The 20,172-nt window shown below is 50.7% G+C and overlaps 7 protein-coding genes across 7 annotated transcripts; 3 read left to right on the top strand and 4 right to left on the bottom strand.

Moving 5' to 3' along the window:
• The first annotated feature begins 35 nt into the window (after window positions 1-35).
• On the top strand, window positions 36-3,025 carry TrAFT101_003300 (uncharacterized protein). The gene has a single exon (XM_024907700.2). The coding sequence runs from the start codon at window positions 177-179 to the stop codon at window positions 2,781-2,783; it is 2,607 nt and encodes an 868-aa protein (XP_024764435.1). The 5' UTR covers window positions 36-176; the 3' UTR covers window positions 2,784-3,025.
• A 458-nt stretch (window positions 3,026-3,483) lies between these two features.
• On the top strand, window positions 3,484-5,757 carry DLD1 (D-lactate ferricytochrome c oxidoreductase). Its single transcript, XM_024906212.2, has 5 exons — window positions 3,484-3,632; window positions 3,719-3,777; window positions 3,846-3,925; window positions 4,026-4,730; window positions 4,797-5,757. The coding sequence occupies exons 1-5, from the start codon at window positions 3,571-3,573 to the stop codon at window positions 5,412-5,414; spliced, it is 1,524 nt and encodes a 507-aa protein (XP_024764434.1). The 5' UTR covers window positions 3,484-3,570; the 3' UTR covers window positions 5,415-5,757.
• A 20-nt stretch (window positions 5,758-5,777) lies between these two features.
• Window positions 5,778-9,201, bottom strand: ATG9 (autophagy protein atg9). The gene is made up of 3 exons (XM_024901772.2): window positions 8,266-9,201; window positions 7,478-8,198; window positions 5,778-7,414 (listed from the first exon to the last, which is right to left on the bottom strand). Exons 1-3 carry the CDS (start codon window positions 8,907-8,909, stop codon window positions 6,101-6,103), a joined length of 2,679 nt encoding a protein of 892 aa, XP_024764433.2. The 5' UTR covers window positions 8,910-9,201; the 3' UTR covers window positions 5,778-6,100.
• A 223-nt stretch (window positions 9,202-9,424) lies between these two features.
• On the bottom strand, window positions 9,425-11,597 carry TrAFT101_003297 (uncharacterized protein). Its single transcript, XM_024903530.2, has 8 exons — window positions 11,100-11,597; window positions 10,957-11,026; window positions 10,836-10,871; window positions 10,604-10,736; window positions 10,416-10,508; window positions 10,295-10,351; window positions 9,748-10,219; window positions 9,425-9,594 (listed from the first exon to the last, which is right to left on the bottom strand). Exons 1-8 carry the CDS (start codon window positions 11,150-11,152, stop codon window positions 9,561-9,563), a joined length of 948 nt encoding a protein of 315 aa, XP_024764432.1. The 5' UTR covers window positions 11,153-11,597; the 3' UTR covers window positions 9,425-9,560.
• Window positions 11,598-12,182: 585 nt separating this feature from the next.
• TrAFT101_003296 (uncharacterized protein) lies at window positions 12,183-14,269 on the bottom strand. Its single transcript, XM_024899282.2, has 2 exons — window positions 13,041-14,269; window positions 12,183-12,911 (listed from the first exon to the last, which is right to left on the bottom strand). The coding sequence occupies exons 1-2, from the start codon at window positions 14,016-14,018 to the stop codon at window positions 12,339-12,341; spliced, it is 1,551 nt and encodes a 516-aa protein (XP_024764431.1). The 5' UTR covers window positions 14,019-14,269; the 3' UTR covers window positions 12,183-12,338.
• A 677-nt stretch (window positions 14,270-14,946) lies between these two features.
• On the top strand, window positions 14,947-15,532 carry TrAFT101_003295 (uncharacterized protein; the record flags this gene model as incomplete). The annotated part of the gene is made up of 3 exons (XM_024907699.2): window positions 14,947-14,976; window positions 15,084-15,162; window positions 15,258-15,532. The coding sequence occupies 3 exons, from the start codon at window positions 14,947-14,949 to the stop codon at window positions 15,530-15,532; spliced, it is 384 nt and encodes a 127-aa protein (XP_024764430.1).
• A 1,154-nt stretch (window positions 15,533-16,686) lies between these two features.
• Window positions 16,687-19,799, bottom strand: TrAFT101_003294 (uncharacterized protein; the record flags this gene model as incomplete). The annotated part of the gene is made up of 10 exons (XM_066126841.1): window positions 16,687-16,971; window positions 17,050-17,513; window positions 17,585-17,636; window positions 17,696-17,866; window positions 17,929-18,022; window positions 18,082-18,089; window positions 18,234-18,256; window positions 18,327-18,663; window positions 19,152-19,177; window positions 19,796-19,799. The coding sequence occupies 10 exons, from the start codon at window positions 19,797-19,799 to the stop codon at window positions 16,687-16,689; spliced, it is 1,464 nt and encodes a 487-aa protein (XP_065982948.1).
• Between the last annotated feature and the right edge of the window lie 373 nt (window positions 19,800-20,172).

Raw genomic sequence — 20,172 nt, 5'->3', positions numbered from 1 at the left:
TTTTTTTTTTTTTCAACTTCCATATTCTCGCCGCGACACTAGTCCAGTCTTGCGGCTCTTGCAGCTGAATCCAGCCTTGCTTGTATAATGTCTCTATAAAAAAAAAAAAAAAAAAAAAAAAAAAAAAAAAAAATTCGCTGTATAATTTTGGTGCTTTGCGCTCTCCTCCCGCCGCCATGCCGTCCACTGACGTTGCAGAGATTCAAAAAAAGCTCTTCAAGCGCATGGGCCTGAGTGTACCAGAAGACAAACAAAAAGCACCAAGGCGCCCGTTCAAACAAACCAAGGGAAATTTCAGTCAAGTGTCGCGTCGCAAAGCTGAAAGAGCGCAAAAAAGGACACAGCATCACCCAAGGCAGGCTCTTCCTGCTAGAAAACAAGCCAATGGCATCAATTCTACTCGCCCAGAGAGAACCTCACAACGCCCGAAAGGTCCTCCGGCAAAATCATTACCAAGTGACGACAGCCAGAGTGACAGCGATGGCTCTGAAGTACCGGTTGACGAGGAAGAGGATGACTTCTCGCGAGAATTCGACGACGGCGAAAGCGAAGGCTCTGAAATCGAAGACGGAGACGACTTTGGCTTAGAGGACGAGAGCGAAAGCGAGAGCGATGCTGAGGGCGATGCGGATAGCGATGCCGAGAGCGATGAGGCACAGTCATCATCGAAATACGAGGGGATTTCTTCAAGAGTTCGCGAGCAATTGGCTCAAGATGATAAGGAAATCGAGGAACTCGAAAAGAAACTACGCATCAAGAAGGGATCTTCATCGCTGCCGAAGTCTTTTAGAGATGATGGGCTCGACGAAATTTTAGGCGATGTTGGGGCGGAGTCTGAAACGAAAGAAGCTGATGATAGTCTCAAAAGAAAGCGGCAGTATGACGACTGGCTAGCTTCGAAAAGGAGGAAAGCTGAAGGCGCTTCAGCTGCCCAGGGCGACTCTGCTATATTAGATGGCTCAGAAGATGAGGACGAGTTCGATTTTTCAGACGATGAAAGCGACAACCACGACCGAGAGGAAGGCTCATCAAATCATAAACAGGCCAAAGTGAAAGAAAATCCATATGTGGCCCCGACCGCAGGAGCAGTAGTCGCCAAATATGTGCCCCCATCGTTGCGAAAAGCTGCCAATTCAGATTCAGAAATCAAGATGCGGCTGCAAAAACAGATCCAGGGTCTGGTGAATCGTTTGACAGAGGCAAACATCCTACAAATTGTCAAATCTGTCGAGGATCTTTACCAAAACAATGCTCGCGGTGACATCACCGAGATTCTTACGAGTACACTTTTGGCGCAAATGTACAAGTCTTCAAGTGTTCCGGACCAATTCTTGGTTCTCACAGGTGGCTTTTCCGCCGCGGTTTACAAAGTGATTGGATCTAGCTTTGGATCCCACCTGACGCAACAGGTGGTTGTGAGCTTCCAAGGCTCATACAAGAGTATCACGCAGGAAGGGGTTGACTTGTCAGAAATTCCAAAAGAAGCGTCAAATATTCTTGGATATCTCACACAATTATACCTATTCGAAGTTGTGAGCTGCAAGATCATCTTTGATTATATGGAGAGGCTTCTCACCGAGTTGAACGAGCTAAATGTTGAGCTTCTTCTACGTATCTGCCGCATGGCGGGCCGCCTTCTCCGGCGTGATGATCCAAATGCGCTCAAGCACGTTACATCCATTTTGAACAAGGCAGTTGGCGAAATTGGGCCCGCTAACCTGTCTGTACGTACAAAGTTCATGGTTGAGACGATTAATGATCTTGGCAAGAGCAAGCCAAAGGCTCGAGGATTGGACTCTGGTATTGTATCAGATCACGTTCTCCGCATTAGAAAGAAGCTTGGTGAGCTCAAGTCACAGTCTCGGAGACTCGATGGTCTCGCACCCATGGGCTTGAGCCTGCAAGACATAGAAAAAGCAGATACTCGAGGCAAATGGTGGCTGGTGGGCGCAAGTGTCCCAGCAAAAGAGACTTATCAGGATTTGGAAAAAGAGTCAACATCCGCACCGCAAAAGAATGGCAGGGATCTGACAGACGACGAGGATATGGATATTGTACTGCCCGATTACTCGAAGAAAGCTCGCGGCCAAGGCTTCCACACCTCAGCACAAATAGCTATATTTACTGCTCTCATGTCCGCGACAGACTATGAACATGGGTATCGACAATATGCTAGCCTCAAGCTGAGAAAAGACGATCAAAACGAGATTGCACGCGTTCTCGTACAGTGCGTCGGGAGTGAAGCAAACTACAATGAATACTACGCACTCGTGGGCAAGCAGGCCTGCATAAACAACAAAATTAGGTTTGCCTTTCAAGACAGGCTTTGGAGGATATTCCGGAGTCTTGGCGAGCTTATGTTCGGCGAAGAAGCAGAAGAGGAAGAGACTGCCGACAGTGAAAAGATGAAGGACGAGCGGCGCCTTGGCCATGTGGCGCGCTTCTACGCGACTCTGATATCTAACGGGGCCCTAAACATCAATATATTGAAGCCTTTACATCTTTCTAGGCTGAATTCATGGACGCTCATGTTTATTGAGCAGCTCATAGTCAGCCTCCTGCAGGCCTGTCGAGGTAGCAATGAAGACAAGGAGAGCGCCCGGGTGGCCAAGATCTTTGGCGCGGTGGCAGATATGCCGTCACTTGTGGCGGGCTTGGAGTGGTTTCTTCGGAAGAAGATCCGGAAAAGCAAGCTGTTAACGCCAAAGGAGGCGAAGAGGCTGGAAAGGGTCAGGGGAAAGGCTGAGGCTGTTGTACAAGCTCAAGCGGCCAGAGAAGTCTAGGGAAGCCAAGAAAAACTGGCCTCAGAGAGGTGTTTCCTAAACGACACCCAGAACATATATATAAACCACAGATATAGATATAGAATACGTAGATTGGTAGCTGCTTGGACGTGCAAGCGGAGCATAATGCCCCTTTTGAAACGAGGTTGCCGAGGATAATGACGCTCTACGAAAACTGCCAGGAACCGGCGTGACAATAAAAAAGGGATACTAATTTTGTCATCGTATTGCCCCGGTCTGCCCGGCGAATCCTCGTCCAGCAGCGGCAATTCGCCAAAGGGCAAGGATCTGTCAGCCTTGGTTCCCCTTCCATGGCTGTTGATATAGTCTTGCTCGGGATAAATGTACTGAGACAGCTAATTGTTCCTTTGTTCCTCTGTTAGGCAACTTCAGCTCTCCGGGGGGCGTCCCGCCTCTAAGCGAGAGAGGCCGATTTACAGCGCTGAACAAGAGGGGTACGTAGCGATACCTCGTGACGACATGTCGAGGGGCAAAAAAATTGAGAGTAAAAAGCTGGAGTCGCGGGGCTGCTCTGCTCGCCCAGCAGCATTGGCCGCCGCCCAGCACCCAGCACGGAGTACCGAGCTAGTATCCTGCTAGTACCTTTTGCCAGTCCCCATTGTTCAGGTAATCAAGCAGTGGCCAGCGCGCTGGGACTCAGCGGAGCTTCCCTAAAACCGGCCGGCTATGCTATAGGCCCAAGCCGATGCACTTCTTTTCGATCTCCAAACCGTCTACAATCTTCTCCATCAATTCATCATATCGCTCCCAGTAACGGCTGCCCAGCATGCTCGCGAGCCGCCTGATACCCCGAAGTGCCATCCGCACGCTGCCGAGCAGGCAATTGGCGTGAGTGCCCAGCTCCCCTCTAGCAGTCGCCATCTGCCATTGTGGAAAATCTCTCGCGCAGCTAACCCGCATCTTTTTTTGAGCAGGTCTCCCGTCGCCGCGCCAGTCCTGTCACGATGGGCCCGAGGATTCGCCTCTGCTTCTGGTTCGTAGCCGTATCCTGCCTACTCTGGCTTGCGCAAGATTTATACACATGCTAACGGGGGGGTTTAGAGGAGAAGGACCTGATTATCATCGGTGGTGGTGTTGCCGGATATGTTGCAGCTATCAAGGCTGGACAGGAGGGCATGAAGGTGAGAAAAAAAGAAAAACAAAATAAAAAAAACCTCCGAGGCTTTTCTTTCTCTGCCCTGAGCAGTTGATATTCAGAAACTAACTGATTTCTGCGAATAGGTTGCGTGCATTGAGAAGCGAGGCACCCTTGGTGGCACCTGTCTGAACGTCGGCTGCATTCCCTCAAAATCTCTGCTCAACAACTCACATCTGTACCACCAAATCCTTCACGACTCAAAAAACCGAGGTATTGAGGTCGGCGAGGTCAAGCTGAACCTCCAGAACTTCATGAAAGCCAAGGAGACCGCCGTCACTGGCCTGACTAAGGGCGTTGAGTTCCTCCTGAAGAAGAATGGCGCAGAGTATATCAAGGGCACTGGTTCTTTCATCAACGAGCACGAAATCAAGGTCAACCTCAACGACGGCGGTGAGTCCGTCCTTCGTGGCAAGAACATCCTCATCGCTACCGGTTCTGAGGCTACCCCCTTCCCTGGCCTCACCGTCGACGAGAAGCGCGTCGTCACCAGCACTGGCGCTATTGCTCTCGAGAAGGTCCCCGAGACTATGACCGTTATCGGAGGTGGTATCATTGGTCTCGAGATGGCCTCAGTTTGGTCACGATTGGGAGCCAAGGTCACCGTCGTTGAGTTCCTCGGCCAGATCGGCGGACCTGGCATGGATACCGAGATTTCCAAGGCTACCCAGAAGATTCTCAAGAAGCAGGGCATCGAGTTCAAGCTCAACACTAAGGTTGTCAGCGGAGACACCACCGGCGAGCTTGTCAAGCTCGATATTGATGCTGCCAAGGGCGGCAAGCCTGAGAGCGTAAGTAACCAACCAGATGGCAATCACAATATTTTCGGGTAGCATCGGTGCTAACGTGCATCACAGATTGACTCTGAGGTGGTTTTGGTCGCCATTGGCCGAAGACCCTACACCCAGGGCCTGGGCCTTGAGAACATCGGACTTGAGCTGGACGAGCGAGGTCGCGTCATCATCGACTCTGAATACCGAACCAAGATCCCCCACATCCGCTGCATCGGTGATGTTACATTTGGACCCATGCTGGCCCACAAGGCTGAGGAGGAGGCCGTTGCCGTCGTCGAGTACATGGCCAAGGGTCACGGCCACGTCAACTACGGATGCATCCCGTCCGTCATGTACACTCACCCCGAAGTCGCCTGGGTTGGCCAGTCAGAGCAGGACCTCAAGAGCCAGAACATCCCCTACAAGATCGGCACTTTCCCCTTCAGCGCCAACTCCCGAGCCAAGACCAACCTCGACTCTGAGGGTCTCGTCAAGATTCTTGCCGACCCTGAGACCGACCGTCTTCTCGGCGCCCACATCGTTGGACCTGGCGCCGGTGAGATGATTGCTGAGGCTACTCTGGCTCTCGAGTACGGTGCCTCCAGCGAGGACATTGCCCGAACCTGCCACGCCCACCCCACGCTGTCTGAGGCTTTCAAGGAGGCTGCCATGGCCACCTACGCCAAGGCCGTGCACTTCTAAGCTGCGTCGTTCTGGTCTAAAGCCTGGTGTGGCATAGGGCTGATGAATGATCTGGCATTGTTGGAGGGAAGCTGTCTTCCAGCCGATTTGGCTATTCGTAGCGACAAAACGAGAAAAGGAAAGAAAATTAGATAGAAATTGGGGATGTAGTGAAGCATGGCTGCATACCCCAGGGTTGCTAGGGAGGTGAAGCGTCAAACTTAAGCTGAATCTATTTGTAGAGTCGCCGAGTTTGCTCATGAGTTGTATAATATTATAAAATAATAAAGCTACAAAGACGCAATATTTATGATTTAGATAACTAGAGATTGTGCTCGTAGCGCAATGCCAGAGTAGTACCGCCCCAGTATAGCATAGAAACTGTGATTGATTGATTGATTGATTGATTGATTGATTGAATGATTTGTACTAAACCCAAGCAGAACCTCTTTGTCTTGTAGTACCAGCAAGCAACGCTTTGTTGCTGTGGGAGCAGCGCTTGGCTATCAACACGATGGAGAAAAAAATCTAATGCTTTAATATCCATGCCTAACCGGTCGTGTTTCCCATTATAATAAACACCACCGATAGAACGCCCAAAATTCCAACCATCCAGAATCCAAATTCTAAATTCCGAATTCTCCAAAAAAAAAAAAAAAAAAAAAAAAAAAAAGAAGAGCAAGAGACTCCTTCTCCCCTTGTAATATCTAAAAGACTCCTCCCCGGCGGTGATGCTGTGCCTGCCGAAACTGGTTAATCAGCCCAAGCACACCAGCTTCTGGCTCGTTAGAGTTGGCCATGCTGTTCTCCTTGCTGAGCTCCCGGCCTGGCGACGTCTGCCACATGGATTCTCCGAGCATGGCTCCCGCTTCGGAGCTGTCTCCTCCCAGCCCAGCTGCATCCGCCTCAGCCTCATATGGCTCCTCAGGGATTTGTATATCAGCACGGTGAGCTCCTCGAGATGGCCGCGGTTTATGTGGTCCTCTTGTTCCAAAGTTTGTGATTGATGGCTGGTGGCGAGGATCTAACAGCATAGACGCCATAGGAGATGGCTGCGTAATGCTGTGTCCTCCTCTGGGAAATGTGCCCAGCCCTGCTGTTCGGCTTCTGTTTCTTCCTGTTTCTGTATTTCCCACCTGAGAAGCCTGCATATCCGCTGCAAGAGTAGGTGAATTGAGATTTGGAAACGCAGGCGGAGGATGGAATGGCTGCTGTGATCCAGGAGGCATATGCCCAGGGATGCCAGTCTTTGGATTAATAACATAATTGTCAAGGAATCCATAATAAGACGCAGCCATCTTCCCGTGCTTGGTTGCATAGTAATCCTCACGAACATCCTGAGTTATTCTTTGACGATCGGCGTGGCCTGGTCCCTTTTTGAAGTCAAATACAGCAAACGAGCAGACGTAGCCCAGGCCGTCTACATGCACCGTAAATTCCCGAAAGAAGTCCACAATCTGATCACTGCACTTAGGTAGTGACAGAAGCAGCAGTAAGGGAGTAGTTATGATGCCCAGGACTTCTTCCAAGAAGATGACTACTTTCATCTTGTAGAGTTCGGAGAACTCCTGCTTAATTTCGAAACTATGCAGTCTTCCTTGCCAGTGGTCGGGCATATAGTGTGTATACTCAACCACATTCCTCAGGGCATACTCGGGATTGAATACTGTAGACTCTTCAGACACCATCCCTCGAGTAATTGCCCATATACCTCCAAATATTCCCAGATAGAACAAAGCGGTTCGATCTTTTGTAATCTCAAATGATAGGAATAGTTCCGAATCGAGCAGCGTACACACCGCAAGGATAGCAGTAAGAGCCCCAGACATGAATGCGATGCTCCGCGCAATTTCCTCTGTCATACGTTTTGGAAATTGATCGATGTAACGAGTCGCAAATGGAAATGACATATGAAGTCTTTCGTAAAATATATGAGGAAGCTCGTTGAATTCGCGAAATTTCCATTCAGCAAGTGAAGTATATTTGCGAGCTGCAGCGAGCTTAGGGTCCTTTTGATACTCCTGCACATTGCCATTTAGCGATAATCATACGAGTTGTGTTGTGTCAAGCATAGTAGTACTCACATTGTAATATGTAAAGAAGTAAACGATGATGACATACGCAAGGACAATGGGAGCGAATAGGAGATTCAGGAAGCCGGCAAAATAAAACCGCTGCTTCAATTTTTGGCTTAAAATCCCCCTTCGTTCAGCACGCAGAAAGTCCTGCTGGACTTGGCCCAGTTCATTAAAAGCCATGTCAAGAATGCAGTAGTGCAGATACCATTCCATAGTCTTTGAAAATAATTGACGGCCTCGAAGAAACGGAAACGGAAGCGACAAGTCTAGCAGATCTTTGTTGATCATGGCGATCAAGTAATTCTCCTTGCGCATCAGTCGGTTAGCGATATCGTGAGCGTCCAATCGTTCCTTCGATTGACTGCCAATAAAGCGCCGTAGGTTTTGCGGTATATCTGCTGCCGTCCTAGGATTCTGATCCCGCAAAGTCATGATTCGAGCAACGACATCCTGCCAAGAGATGGTCTGCATATCTTGTTCGGGAATCTCGAGAAGTACAATGAAAAATTCGCGAACGAAGAGTAGACGGCGGATTTCGAAGAAGTACTGCACAGACTTCCATATGAAGAAGAAGGAGTAGAACCATATTCCCAATGCCCACCATCCCGACATTTTCTGGGTGCAACGAGGTATGACGACTTTGCTCAGCGAGTGGCTGTGCGGTATGCTGCTGTAATTGACGCACTGGGTCAGAAAAGTCAATAAGACGGCCACGAACAAAGTCTCCCTGCCTCTCCGTGTTAGTTATTACTTGGTTTTATAGCAGCAGGTCAAAGTTGATGGGTGTAACTCACAGCAGCCACAGAGCATTTGCACACATGATACACCACATCCCGCCTCCTTCATAATAGTCGTAAACATCTCTCATGAAGCTATCGAGATTCGTAATATTCACCCATTTCCACAGCGCCGTATTCTTTCGGTTGAACGATGCCCCGGCGTTTATTGAAGGTCTGTAAGGCGCGGTGGCTGGTCGTGTGCTTGGCCTCGGAGCTTCGTGCCTTCTTTCATCAGCCGGCGGTCGCCATGGGGCGTGGCTATGGCTTGACGAAAGATTAGGGCTGTCGTAATGTTGAGATTCATGCGGTGCTTCTGTTCGAGCTAGGCCTGGATTTGCCGTCACCAGTTTGTTAGGCTCCACGAGGAGAGAAGCAGGCACGTCATCATCGCCTTCGTCGTCGTGTGGCCATCCTAGAGAAGAGGTTCGGCCATCGGCAGCTGTTCTCCGGATGCCATCGTGTACGCTGTTCGCCTCTGGGGACAACATGCTGTCGGTGTTGTTGCGGCGCCTGGCCGTGGGCATAAAATCGTGGTCTTCGAGTGATGGCCCCGCCTCCGGGTCCAAGTCTGCTTCATCGTCGTCGCCTCGTAGCTGTTCGTAAAACGATCGACCGCCTCGCGTAGACGCGGAAAGTCGTCCAAAAATCTTGGGTGCCATGCTGGAAGCTCAGTTACAGAGCTCTGTTATGGCCAAGCTCAGCCAACCATGATCATCGGGAATCGCTCGTAAGACGGAGAGGAGGAACAGGCCAAAGACCGTAAACGTCAGATGTGCCAGCGATGTGCATATCAATAACACGCCCGAGCCAAAAAAAGAAGGGATCCTGTTGGAGGAAGCGTGATGCGAAGACAGTCAGCTGGTGCTGGATTTCCGGTTTGTTACTGCCTGCAAGTCAGGTGGCTGCTGGTGGATAGCAGAGGCGTCACCGGATGAGTAACCACGAGCTATGATCTAAGCCCTGCCGGTACCAAGATCTCAACTAGGGAAAGCTAAAGACAGGGAGGGGGGAAAAGAGGGCCGCTGCCTTATTCACTGCTACGCATGAGCACCCGCTAAACACTGCACAGTGCCGTGCCATCGTAACTGATCTCACAACACTTCATAGCTTAGAAAAACAGTTCTATCCATCTAATTAATAGGTATGTACAATCCCCATGAAGGAACTGACTACAGTTAATATTGATCTGAAAATACTATATTCAAACATCATCTATTTACTTTAATTTTTTTTTGTTAAAATGGGTAATTATAGCTTATGGCTCTGTACTCCTGATAATCTCTATAATTACTATTTATCGCAAATATTCTTTACAAATTGTCGTTTCGTTTAATGAAATACGCTCTAAGGAAGCAAGAAAAGTCAGCATAAATGGTTTCTTCTTGATTTTTTTTTTTTTTTTTTTTTTTACTTTCTTTTTTCCCCCTTACGCTCGGCTACGTTCGGCACGATGCGTATGAGAGAGAGAGAGGGGGAGAGAGAGAGGTGGCGACTTACTTGGAAAATTCATAGGCGGACCAGCAAATAGCAGTACTTGGCATCGTTGTGACAACTCTGGGCCTGACGCCCTTGAAAAAGCCCCTGAAGCCCTCTCTTCTATACAGCAGCTTGCAACCCTCTAGGAAGCCGCTAACATTTCTGACTTGCGGATCGGAGGATGTGCCTCTTGTTTGTAGGATCGTCTTGATAACGTCCATGGGTGTGGTGAGACCAGCGGCAAAGCCACCGGCAACGGCTCCGGCAAGGCAGTGAGTGACAGGGTCGTAAGCCTTCTGCGGGTTCATCGCGGTTGAGATGGATTCGTATGCGAGGAATTGTAGCGCGGTGAAGGGAACGGTCATGGAGAGCGTGGTTGGGTAGGAGATGTAAAAGGCGCCCAGGCCTTCGTTTCGGTAAACGTACTTGGCGCAGTCGACCATGGAGCGATACATCTTTCGAGATTCCTGCATCTGCATACGTTGCTTGATGACTATAGAGACATTCATCGGTAAGCTTTGCGCACACCCCTCACACAGAAACAATAATGTCGGTAATGATCACGTACCATCGAATGGATTCATGAAAGCATCGCTAGCAATCGTAGCTGCGGCACCGCTTGTGGCTGCATGGCATTGGGTTAGTCATGAGGAGAGCAGCAAGAGGTTCCGCAGCAAGAAGAAGCTTACCGGCAGCAAGAGGGTGGTGGACGCCCGCCTGATTGCCACCCATGGCATGTTTGACGGCTTCATACGTCGCAAAGTAGACAGCGTGGGCAGGACCTGTTATGAATCATAAATCGGTAAGAAAATAGGCAACACGACGAAAGGGAAAAGGGACAGGATTGGAGCAGCCTGAATGCATGAGATGTACGTACCAGCTCCCACTATGACGCTGGACATGCCGCGCCATAAACTGAATACACCCTCGGTTCGCGCGATGTGAAATGTATTTCGGATAACGCTGTTATGTGCTGTCGTTCCATGTGGTTGCAGAACTTGCATTCGCGTCTACATCGTTGGAAGCCTCGGCATTAGTATCAGGTTCGAACAAGGTAGCGAGCGTTGCCGAGGGTTGCGGCGGGGGGGCAACCGCCAGGCGGGCATTACCTTTATCGCATCAATTGGATACATGACGGTGTGTTCCTTGAATCCTCGTCAGCAGACATTCACCTATGAGTCAACAGCAGCGCTGGCAGCCCGGCACGGCAACAGCAGATCAGTCACTTACAGCAATGCCAGCAAATGCTCCCGCAGCCATGTTCTGCAGCAGAGAGAAGTTTGGCGGGAGAGATTCATAGCTACGCAAGTCAGAAGAGATCCAAAGAGACAACCTCGGTTTTTGAGCATCGCATCATGCAGAGTATCACTCACTCGTAGTCTTCTTCCTCCTCCACCACAGGCTTGCCACTTGCTGGCTGGGCCATGTCGGCCACAGCGTCAGAAGCTACGCCAAAAGTCTTGGAATTGATGGCAGCCAGGTTGGCAGATGCAGCGTGCTGAGACAGCACGGCCAGCGTAGAAATGTGAGTCGGTATCGAGTTGGAGTTGGGAGAGGGAGAGGAGAGCGACAGAGAGCGCGGCGGCTTTGCGGGCTATCGGCGACGGAGGGCGCAATTCACAGTTCAAAGCCGATGGAGCTGATGTGGCCGGTGAGAGCTTCGTGCGGAGAAGGTCGCAGAGTCGCAAACGGAACAAACAAGAGTCGGATCAATGGGCAGGCAGGGTCGTCGTCGAGCAATCGGCTGCTGGGGCGTCGAGGAGAAACGAGTTGCTGGAGAGAGGAATGAGGGAGTAGGATGGATGTTTTCCTGTCGCAGAATCCCACGAGCCGGGCAGCTTCTGAGCGGAGCCTATTAAACCGGTCTATAAAAATTTCCCAGCTCGTCTCCGTTGACGGCCTCGGAGTCCGGGAGGCAATTGCGAGGTGCGTGTGGGAGCCCCACCATGCGCTGCTGCGGAGTAATCCCGGGATATCAGAGATGAGATACGTTCAGCCATGCCGACTCCCGAGTGGCCGAAAAAAAATCTGATAAGCCCGCGGCTTGGATGAGCCTCCAAATACCCACGGACATATATTCCAAATCCCCACGGATATTTAAGCTGTATTTGGCCAAAAGCACGTTAGTGTCGCTTTGTGGCGTACCAGTACCTTGCACCTACACATGAAGCATTACCACTACGCGTAAAGCGCTGGCCTGAGTGCGTATTAGCTGCAAGTGTTGCGCAACAGCAGAGGGTGAAGAGAACTACCCAAGGCTCAAGAGGGATCTGAGAGATGTACCTCTACCTGGAGAAAATCGCCATTGAAATGACCTAGGCTGAATACAGCTTAGATGTCCGTGGGTATTTGGGGATTCGGCTTGGGTAGGTAGCCTATTTGCTCTTTTCTCTGGGAATTATTTCGTCATCTTACTTGAGAAGACTTTGGGGAAATGGATAGTCAAGAACAAAAAGGGCCAAACAACTGCCTGCTTTATTTGTACATACGCTACGCATAGTAGTATAATCATATGATGAAACCGAGAATGATGTATACTCATCTCTCGCTCTCTCTCACTGTCTAGAAAAAGGAAAAGCAAAGGAAAACAACCCATACAAACTATACCTCTTTTAAAATCCAAATGGCCCGTTGTTGAAGTGAAATTTGAATTGCTGTCCTCCACCTCCGCCTGGCTGCTGGAATGCCCAGTGCTGGCCACCAAACGGCGAGCCTTGAAATGGGTTCCCTCTCTCGTTGGAGTTGGGGTCGTCTCCTCTGTCAAACCGGGCGCGCAACTCAGGGTCGCTCAGCACCTCGTACGCCTCATTGATAGCTTGCATCTTCTTCTCCGCTTCCTCTTTGGTGATACCTTGCTTGTGGGCTTTATCTGGATGGTACTGCTTAGATGCCTTGCGATATGCAGACTTTATCTGTCTTTCATCAGCATCGTTGGCCACACCAAGAACCTTGTAGTAGTCCTTTGTCTTGCTTCGTTTTAGTTCGATCTGTGCCTTGTTAAGAATTGGGTTGACCTTGTCTCTTTTATCAGGATGCGCTTTTGCTGCACTTTCTAAAGCTTGAATGGCTGCCTCAAACTCTTCCTTCTTGAGGAGCGTCTTGCCGCGATGTAGAAGAGCCCAGAAAGAGTCTTCATTTAGCTCAATTGCCTCATTACAATACTTATCGGCATGTTTGCTAGCTGACTGTTACACAACAGTGTTAGCATGTGGTCAGGTAGCAGCATTGAAGAGAAGAAAAGCAAAAGGGGGGGAAAAAGACATAGGAGGCAAAAGGAAAGAGAAAGAAATGGGCTGTGTGTTAGCATATCTTACCTCAACATATGCCTGGCAAACCATCTCGACCAGTTGTTCGTACAAGGCAACCTTTCCTTTGGCAGGTATTCTCCCTTCCTCGCGCAGCTCATTGACCTGTCCCTGTACCATTGCGAGAAGCCCCGGCTCCTCTTCCGTTCCGACCAGCCCTCTGCTTGTAGTGGTGAATTGTCCCTTGGTTAGCTGACCAGTCGCCTTGTTGAAGGCTTTTGTAACGGCCTTCTCTTGTTTGTGTAGCTTTTTGCAGATTTTCGAGTCTGGGTCAGAATGAAGACACTTCCGAATTTGCCCGACACCGGCGTCAAGATCTCCCAAATTGTAGAACGAAACAGCTGAGATGACGACATGGGGAGAGATGTCTCCAGGTCGCATCTGTAGCACGTGGCGGAGATCGCCAATGCCTTCTTCCAGCTCGCCGCGCTCAAAGCGACAGTGCGACCGCGCTTCCCGTAACGGCGCATATCTCGAGGCGACGACGATGGCATCGCCTGCATGATTGACGCACTCCTCCCAATTCCCCTCCTTCTCGGCAGCCAGCGCAAGCTTCATTGCCTCTTCCGCCGCTGTCAAGGCCAGAACCTCGGGGGAATCAGGCCCTTCGCCCGCCGCAGCGTAGTCTGCCTTGGCGCCATCCCATTCAGCAGCCTTGGCCTTGATTTTGGCGAGCTGAATGTGCGCACCCGGGAAGTTGGGTCTCAGGGCGAGCACCTTGTTGAAGTCCTCAGTTGCCAAGTTTGCGCGACCGAGTGACAGATACGTGGTGGCTCGCTTGAAGAAGGACAGGTAGTTGGTAGGATCTCGAGCGATGGCGGCATCGTAATAGGCTAGCGCTTCGTTGGTCTCGCCCTTTGCGAGATGCTCCTGCGCTGAAGTCAAGAGCGCTGATACGGGCACATCGGTGGGAATGTCTTGCGCCAACACAGCACCCGCCGATATAAGTGCGGCCGTCACAAGCAGGTTTGGCAAGCGAAGGCGCATCTTGGGCGGCTAGAGGTGCTGGACCTGGAGAACAAGAGCAGCTCGCTAGAGAGAAGAGAAGTTGGTCATGGAACCTCGTCGCGGGACAGTGAGCGCTGGGAAGTTGGCGAGCAGGATTCGAATTAACGGAAGAGTGAGACGTGTCAAGAAAGCCGCAATCTATATACTCTGTTCTTTAGCTAGGCGTGACATGTGGGGAGAGTTGCAAAAACGGAAGCCGAACTCCAGCGCTGGGAACGGCAGGGGACGAAAAAAAGAGGGTATGCTGTCCTTTACGGAGTAGCATGGGCACGGATCTCACAACTTACAGGGGCTAGGGTGCATTAGCCTCGCTGTGCTACTCGCATGTACCTGCTTGGTGGCAGCAGTGCTTCGATACAAGGCATGCGCCTGGAGAGTTTAGCCAAGGCCGCCAGCAGCCTCTCTGGCAAACTCTGCAATTTGTACTTTTCAGTATGCATTAGTGCATTAGGGAACCGATTTTATTGAAGTGATACCACGGTATGTATTTTATATGGCGAAGTACAACCTCGAAAGTTGAAATAGAGTCTGGAGTGGAGCTTTTTCCATAGGGTCCATTAGTATTATTACACAGCAGCAAGTAATGCCTAGGTGAATAACCAAGCACCAAGTGTCTGTATGTAATCTTCAACTTTTGACAATGGTTAATGCCGCTTTATTACATCTTCTTCCGCAATATGCACGACTTGAATCCCACAAACAACAACCCTTCAATGTTTGCTAAATTAGTACTCAGGACTATCGTAGACTATCGCGCCAGCAGACCAAGTATTCCGCGCTAACGTCACCCGCTCTCTTATCGATATCTACCTAGGTACTCCAGAATAGATGATCCATACCTCAAACTAGCGACATCCCACTTTCAACGGCAGCCTCGCCAAACCGCCAGCAAAACTCCGCCTCCAGGATGAGTTCAGGGCATCTCAGCCAAGACGAGGTGGGCCTCTCTCCCTCTATCGCCATCATACACAAGGATGCTCCATCCATCACGCCGTAACACGCGCAAATGTACTGACCCTTGCGCCGCAACCCCCCCCTCTCTAGTTCTTCGACAAGCTCGGCCGTCTGTTCAACCACAGAAAGAGCAGCGACCATGGCGCCATCTATCTAACACAAAAGCGACGTAAGGCATCACACAACTATCAATTGGTTACACATCATCTGGCGCTTGGCTTTGGACCTCTCTCTAACTAGCTCTCTCTTCTCTCCTCCATCTAGTCGCATACGACCCCAGCGAGCAGTCAACAACCGCCAAGCTCTTCCCCGACCTCCTCCCCGACAAGCCCCTACCAATCATCATCAAGGCCACAAACGGCAAGTCGAAGCGCGACAGATCTGACAAGGAGAAGCTCTCAACCATTGTTCAGCCGCACGAGCTGGAAGCTTTCTACGTCCGGTATGCTGATGTCTGCAAGGCGGGAATGACACTGTTGAAGCCGAGAGACAAGAGCAAGAAGAAGGCGAAGGCGAAGAAGAAGAAGGCCACTTCATAGGGGTAGAAGGAGGAAAAAGGAATGAAATGAAACATATATCCGTACAGGAGAATCATACAGGGTTATAACGGCGAAGAGCGTGCATGGCGGTAGCCCAAAATCTGCCTTACTCTACGGGGTGACAGTGCTATGACGACAGCCCCGGCAGCAAAGAATCTCATTGTCAGTCGCAAAACAGCTTCAAGATTTCAAGTTTATGGTGTTATATCTTGCCATGACCGCCCCGTCTCCTAGACATGCATTTGTTCAATGTTTAACGAACCGTGTGTACCAAAAGCTCGATACGACGACATCCGTTTGAACGTCTGTATCTCTCTATTCCTCAGCGTCCTACTCTGTATTATCTTGGTGAATGATAATGTTATCAGGTACTATTGAACGAAGGAGAAGGTATACATAATTTGATATTTGATACTAGTATGTTGAGCCATAGCCTCTTCTATGTAGGTCTGCAGGCGGATTTGTTCCATATCTTCTATGCTCGGTTGATTTTCTAATCCATCTCCAAGCCATTATTTTGCACCATTTGCGTATACATCATGTGCACCACTATGTCACCTAAAGTCGCCCTTTTATCTTACCCTCAAGTTTCAAACCCCAGGCTAGAGAATGCCACGGCAATTATGTTCTATGCGGCAGCCTCCTTTGCCACCTATCCAGTCCGCAAATCACGTCATATTTAAAATTCGTACCTTCACCACGCGCTCCTACGCACCGTTTCGAGATCAAGAGGGGAAAAACAAAATAAGCAAGTCAATAGCAAACGTTTCGCCTCATCTCCTTTCCAGACTTTATACGTCAGAAAACAAATCAAGTTCCCCTTTTCCCCATCTTCCATAAGTGACATTCAAATCCGGACAGCTGAAGCCTAGGCTATGGCCTGCAGCGTGAAAGGATTCCCCGTGATGTTGAGTAAAATAAAGTCTCCCACGATTTTGGATGTAGCTTCCCGCAAATCAATTTTTAGTAGTCCTAGACGAATATGCGAACGCAATGGAAAACAAAAACAGAAGTAACTCATAATGAAAAAGAAAACAGAAAAAAAGAAAAGAGAAAAAAGCTGTCAAAGAACAGAGTCCAACCGAGGCAATGGCCAAGAGCCATATCCCAAGCAACAGTGGGCCAAGTTTTGGGTGCCTCAGACCGAAAATGAATTACATGATCTGGTCTTGTGTCAGTCCAGCGTGAGGATCGGTTTCCATGCTGTCGCCGCCAGGTTGGTTCAGATATTTGACGAAGCTCAGGTGCAACGGTCGGCCACCATACTGATAGCCCTGGAACTTTGCGATTGCCGTCTCGGCGGTTTCAACTGAGTCAAAACGGACAACACCGCTGCCTCGAGATCTGCCGCTGGGCTCATATTGAATCTCTGCTTGTTCGACCTTGCCAATTGTGGTGAACAATTCAACCAGATCGTCGTTGCTGGTTGACCATGGCAGCTATTGCATGCAAGTTAGTCACCGCCTTGCATAGTAAGAGCCAACTGATAGACTCTAAGAGGGTCGCTCAAAACTTACATTTCGAACATAAATGATCTCACTTCGTTCCGTTCCTGCAGCTGCATTGTCGGTGAAGGGATTCGGGGCAACTGCCGGCGCGGCAGAAGCATCAAAACTTCCACCGGGAGGACCGCCTCCAGGGCCGCCTCCAGGGCCACCTCCAGGGGCGCCACCGCCGAAACCCCCACGTCCGCCGAAGCCGAAGCCTCCACGGCCGCCACCAAAACCGAAGCCTCCACGGCCGCCAAAGCCACCGCGCATTCCACCACCGTATCCTCCACGACCGCCGAAGCCCATGCCGCCGCCGCCGGCAAAGCGATCTTCGCGAACTTCAAGTAGACGACCTTGCCAGTCGTAGCCGTTGAACTGTTGGATGGCGTTTCGTGCGTCCTCGGGATTCTCAAAAACGACAATTCCGGAGCCCTTGGGTCTACCATCAGCTCCGAGATGCACATCGGCACGCATCACTCCGCCGATTCGGGCTGCAGTAAGGAGTTAGTAACGAGGAACTGTATGGAAAGTTGTACCTCTCGATGAAACAGCGGTTACTTGCCTGCTTGTCGGAAGAGGTCTTTTAGATCCTGCCAACCGACGGTATATGGGAGCTAAAGGAGGATTAGTTGATGGCATCCCCTGATGGAAATTTGGAACAGAGTAAACAAACGTTGGCAACGTAAATTTGACGGCCGCCACCGCCGCCGCCGCCGCCTCCACCACCAGGAGGACCGCCTGCATACCCATGATTAAATCCGGGCATGCCGCCACCACCACCACCACCGAATCCGCCACGGCTGGCACCGGTGGCACCGATGAATCGAGGCTCGGCCTCGCGGTCCTGGAGAAAAACGTTCAGGTCAGTATCTCTTTGCCTTGGGCTAGAATAAGGTGTTGACCAACCTCTCGAACGTAAACAAGGCGACCCATCAGGTTCTGATTGCTGAGCTGAGCAACCGCCTGCTGCGCTTGCTCCCTTGTAGCATATTCCACAATTCTGTAATACACGAGTTAGCCACAGGAAATAGACATGAGACTGTAAGAGAGGAAACTTACCCGCATCCCTACAATTATGCCCAGGACATCGTCCCAACCCGTCAACCCAACCATTCCATCAAAACCAGAAAGGGAAGAAGACTACAAAAGAAAGCCAACCAAAGCTACGCGATGAAGCCCACCTTCGACATTCCATTTGGAAGTAATAATACATCGGCAAAGAGTACCTCTCCAGCTATGTCGAGATAGTTTTACGTCAGTATCCGTCTGCGACCTTGTCCACGTTGATAGAATCCCGTTCTTACCCTGTCTCATGAAATCCTTGAGGTGGTGCCACTTGACATCGTAGGAGAGGTTGCCGACATAGACTCGGCGGTCCTGCTGCGAGGTCTCGCGGATGTTGCTCATCATCTGTTCTCGGGCAGCGGCCCGGTCTTCGTAAGATCGATGGGGTGCCTGTCCCCCGTAATTGCCAGTGTTGCCACCGGCGGGCGCCTGTCCTGATCCAGTCATTGGGGAGCGATCACGGCCCCGTCGATAGTCGTCTCGACTATTTGATCTGCTGCGAGGCGAGTAGGACCGCCGACGAGACTGTCGGCCTGGACTCCTAGAACGTCGTCGAGGTGATCGAGACCTCTCACGCTGTGGATTGATCAGCATATGTCATCTCAGTATCGTTTCAGCAGAAGTATGTGAGAGGTGATGACGGTAAGGGCCGGGTTGGATGGATGGATGCAGTTGAGCCACGAGTTGCCTAAAGTGGCACTTGTTATGGCGGTTGGTCATTTCCCTCTCTCTCTCTCTCTCTCTCTCTCTCTCTCTCTTTCCCCATAGCAGAGTATAGAGAATCCCGCAGAGAGGCACAACGCATCTAGACTGAGCCAGTCATCCGCCATGAGCCGAGCAATTGAGTAGACGGCCTCGCAGTTCAAGGACAGCCTCGCATGATATGTTTGATACATGCCAGTGACGTCTCCACGGGTTACAACGTAGTGAACAAGGTGGCCTCTGCGGGGTGGCGTTGTAGAATTTGCTCCTCCACGTCAAGCCCAAGAGCACCAAGGCGGGTATGGCGAATGCGCGTGTAGTAGATGGAAAATCAGAGGTCAAGCAAATGAGGTGAAACTTACTGGTCGGTAGTTATCGCCGGAGTCAGCTAAAAAGAAAATGTTAGAAAACTGGCGCTGAACGAGCCCTCCTGCGAAGTAAAGGAAAATTGTGTGAAATTGTGCCAAAGGAGATGGATGGACAAGGCAGGCTTGATTGAAATAGAATAACAGTCATGTACCCAGGTAGTGGTGGGGTGTATAGAGATGAGAGGCCGGCGGAGTAGCAAGGCGGGAGGACATGCAAGTAAGGGGGGTCAATGATAATGCAGTGTACAGAGAGAGGTGAGTCGAAGAGAAGCGCCCAGGAGGACGTATCGGCCGGCAACGGCGCAATAAGTTACATCCAAAGTGGTATCACGGTGGATGAAGTAAAAAGGCGACTCTGCTTCCCTCTCTCTCTTTCTCTCTCTCTTCTGCGGAAGAGGGCGGCTTCAAAGGAAGAAAGAATGAGTGGAAGGGGAGGAGAAAAAGTCAAGGCAGGACTGCTCGGCGAGAGAGGATGAGTTGGCGCCGCAGCACGCGTCTTGTCGGCCAGAAACAATGACTCTGGGAGCAATATGCTGGGTGCAAAACTCGAGAGCCGAATTGGCTGCAGATGGACGCAGAGACAGAGGTTGAGGTGGACAAAGCGCGAGAGACAGAATGAAATGGAAGAGAAGACGTACCCATGGCGGTTTATGCGATACAAAGGAGGAGAAAGGCTCTGTGCCTTGTGCCTTGAGCCTTGTCGCGCGTGCAGTCAGAGGCAAAGCGGGTGTCTCAACAGATTGGAGGGCAGCTCGAGCCAGGTCGCGACGACGGCAGGATTATGGGCGACTTCTGGAGAGAGGGCAAGCCACGGCACAGCAGTCAGCAACAGCACAGGACGGATCTCGCATGGAACGGGCTGCAGTACCAGCAGGTCGCAATTGGGCAATTAGAGGGAGGGGGTAGCACAATGGAGGCGCATGGCATGCTGTCAAGCCTGGTGGTGAGAAGGGGAAAAAGAACGCGCGCACTGGTGGGAGGGGAGCAGGCGGCGAATGAGCGTGCAGAGAGGCTG

The sequence above is a fragment of the Trichoderma asperellum genome, chromosome 2, assembly GCF_020647865.1.
Source record: "Trichoderma asperellum chromosome 2, complete sequence".
NCBI classification, from domain to species: Eukaryota; Fungi; Ascomycota; class Sordariomycetes; order Hypocreales; family Hypocreaceae; genus Trichoderma; species Trichoderma asperellum.
The sequence above is the reverse complement of the archived record's forward strand: the minus strand, read 5'-3'. Positions and strand labels throughout refer to the sequence as shown.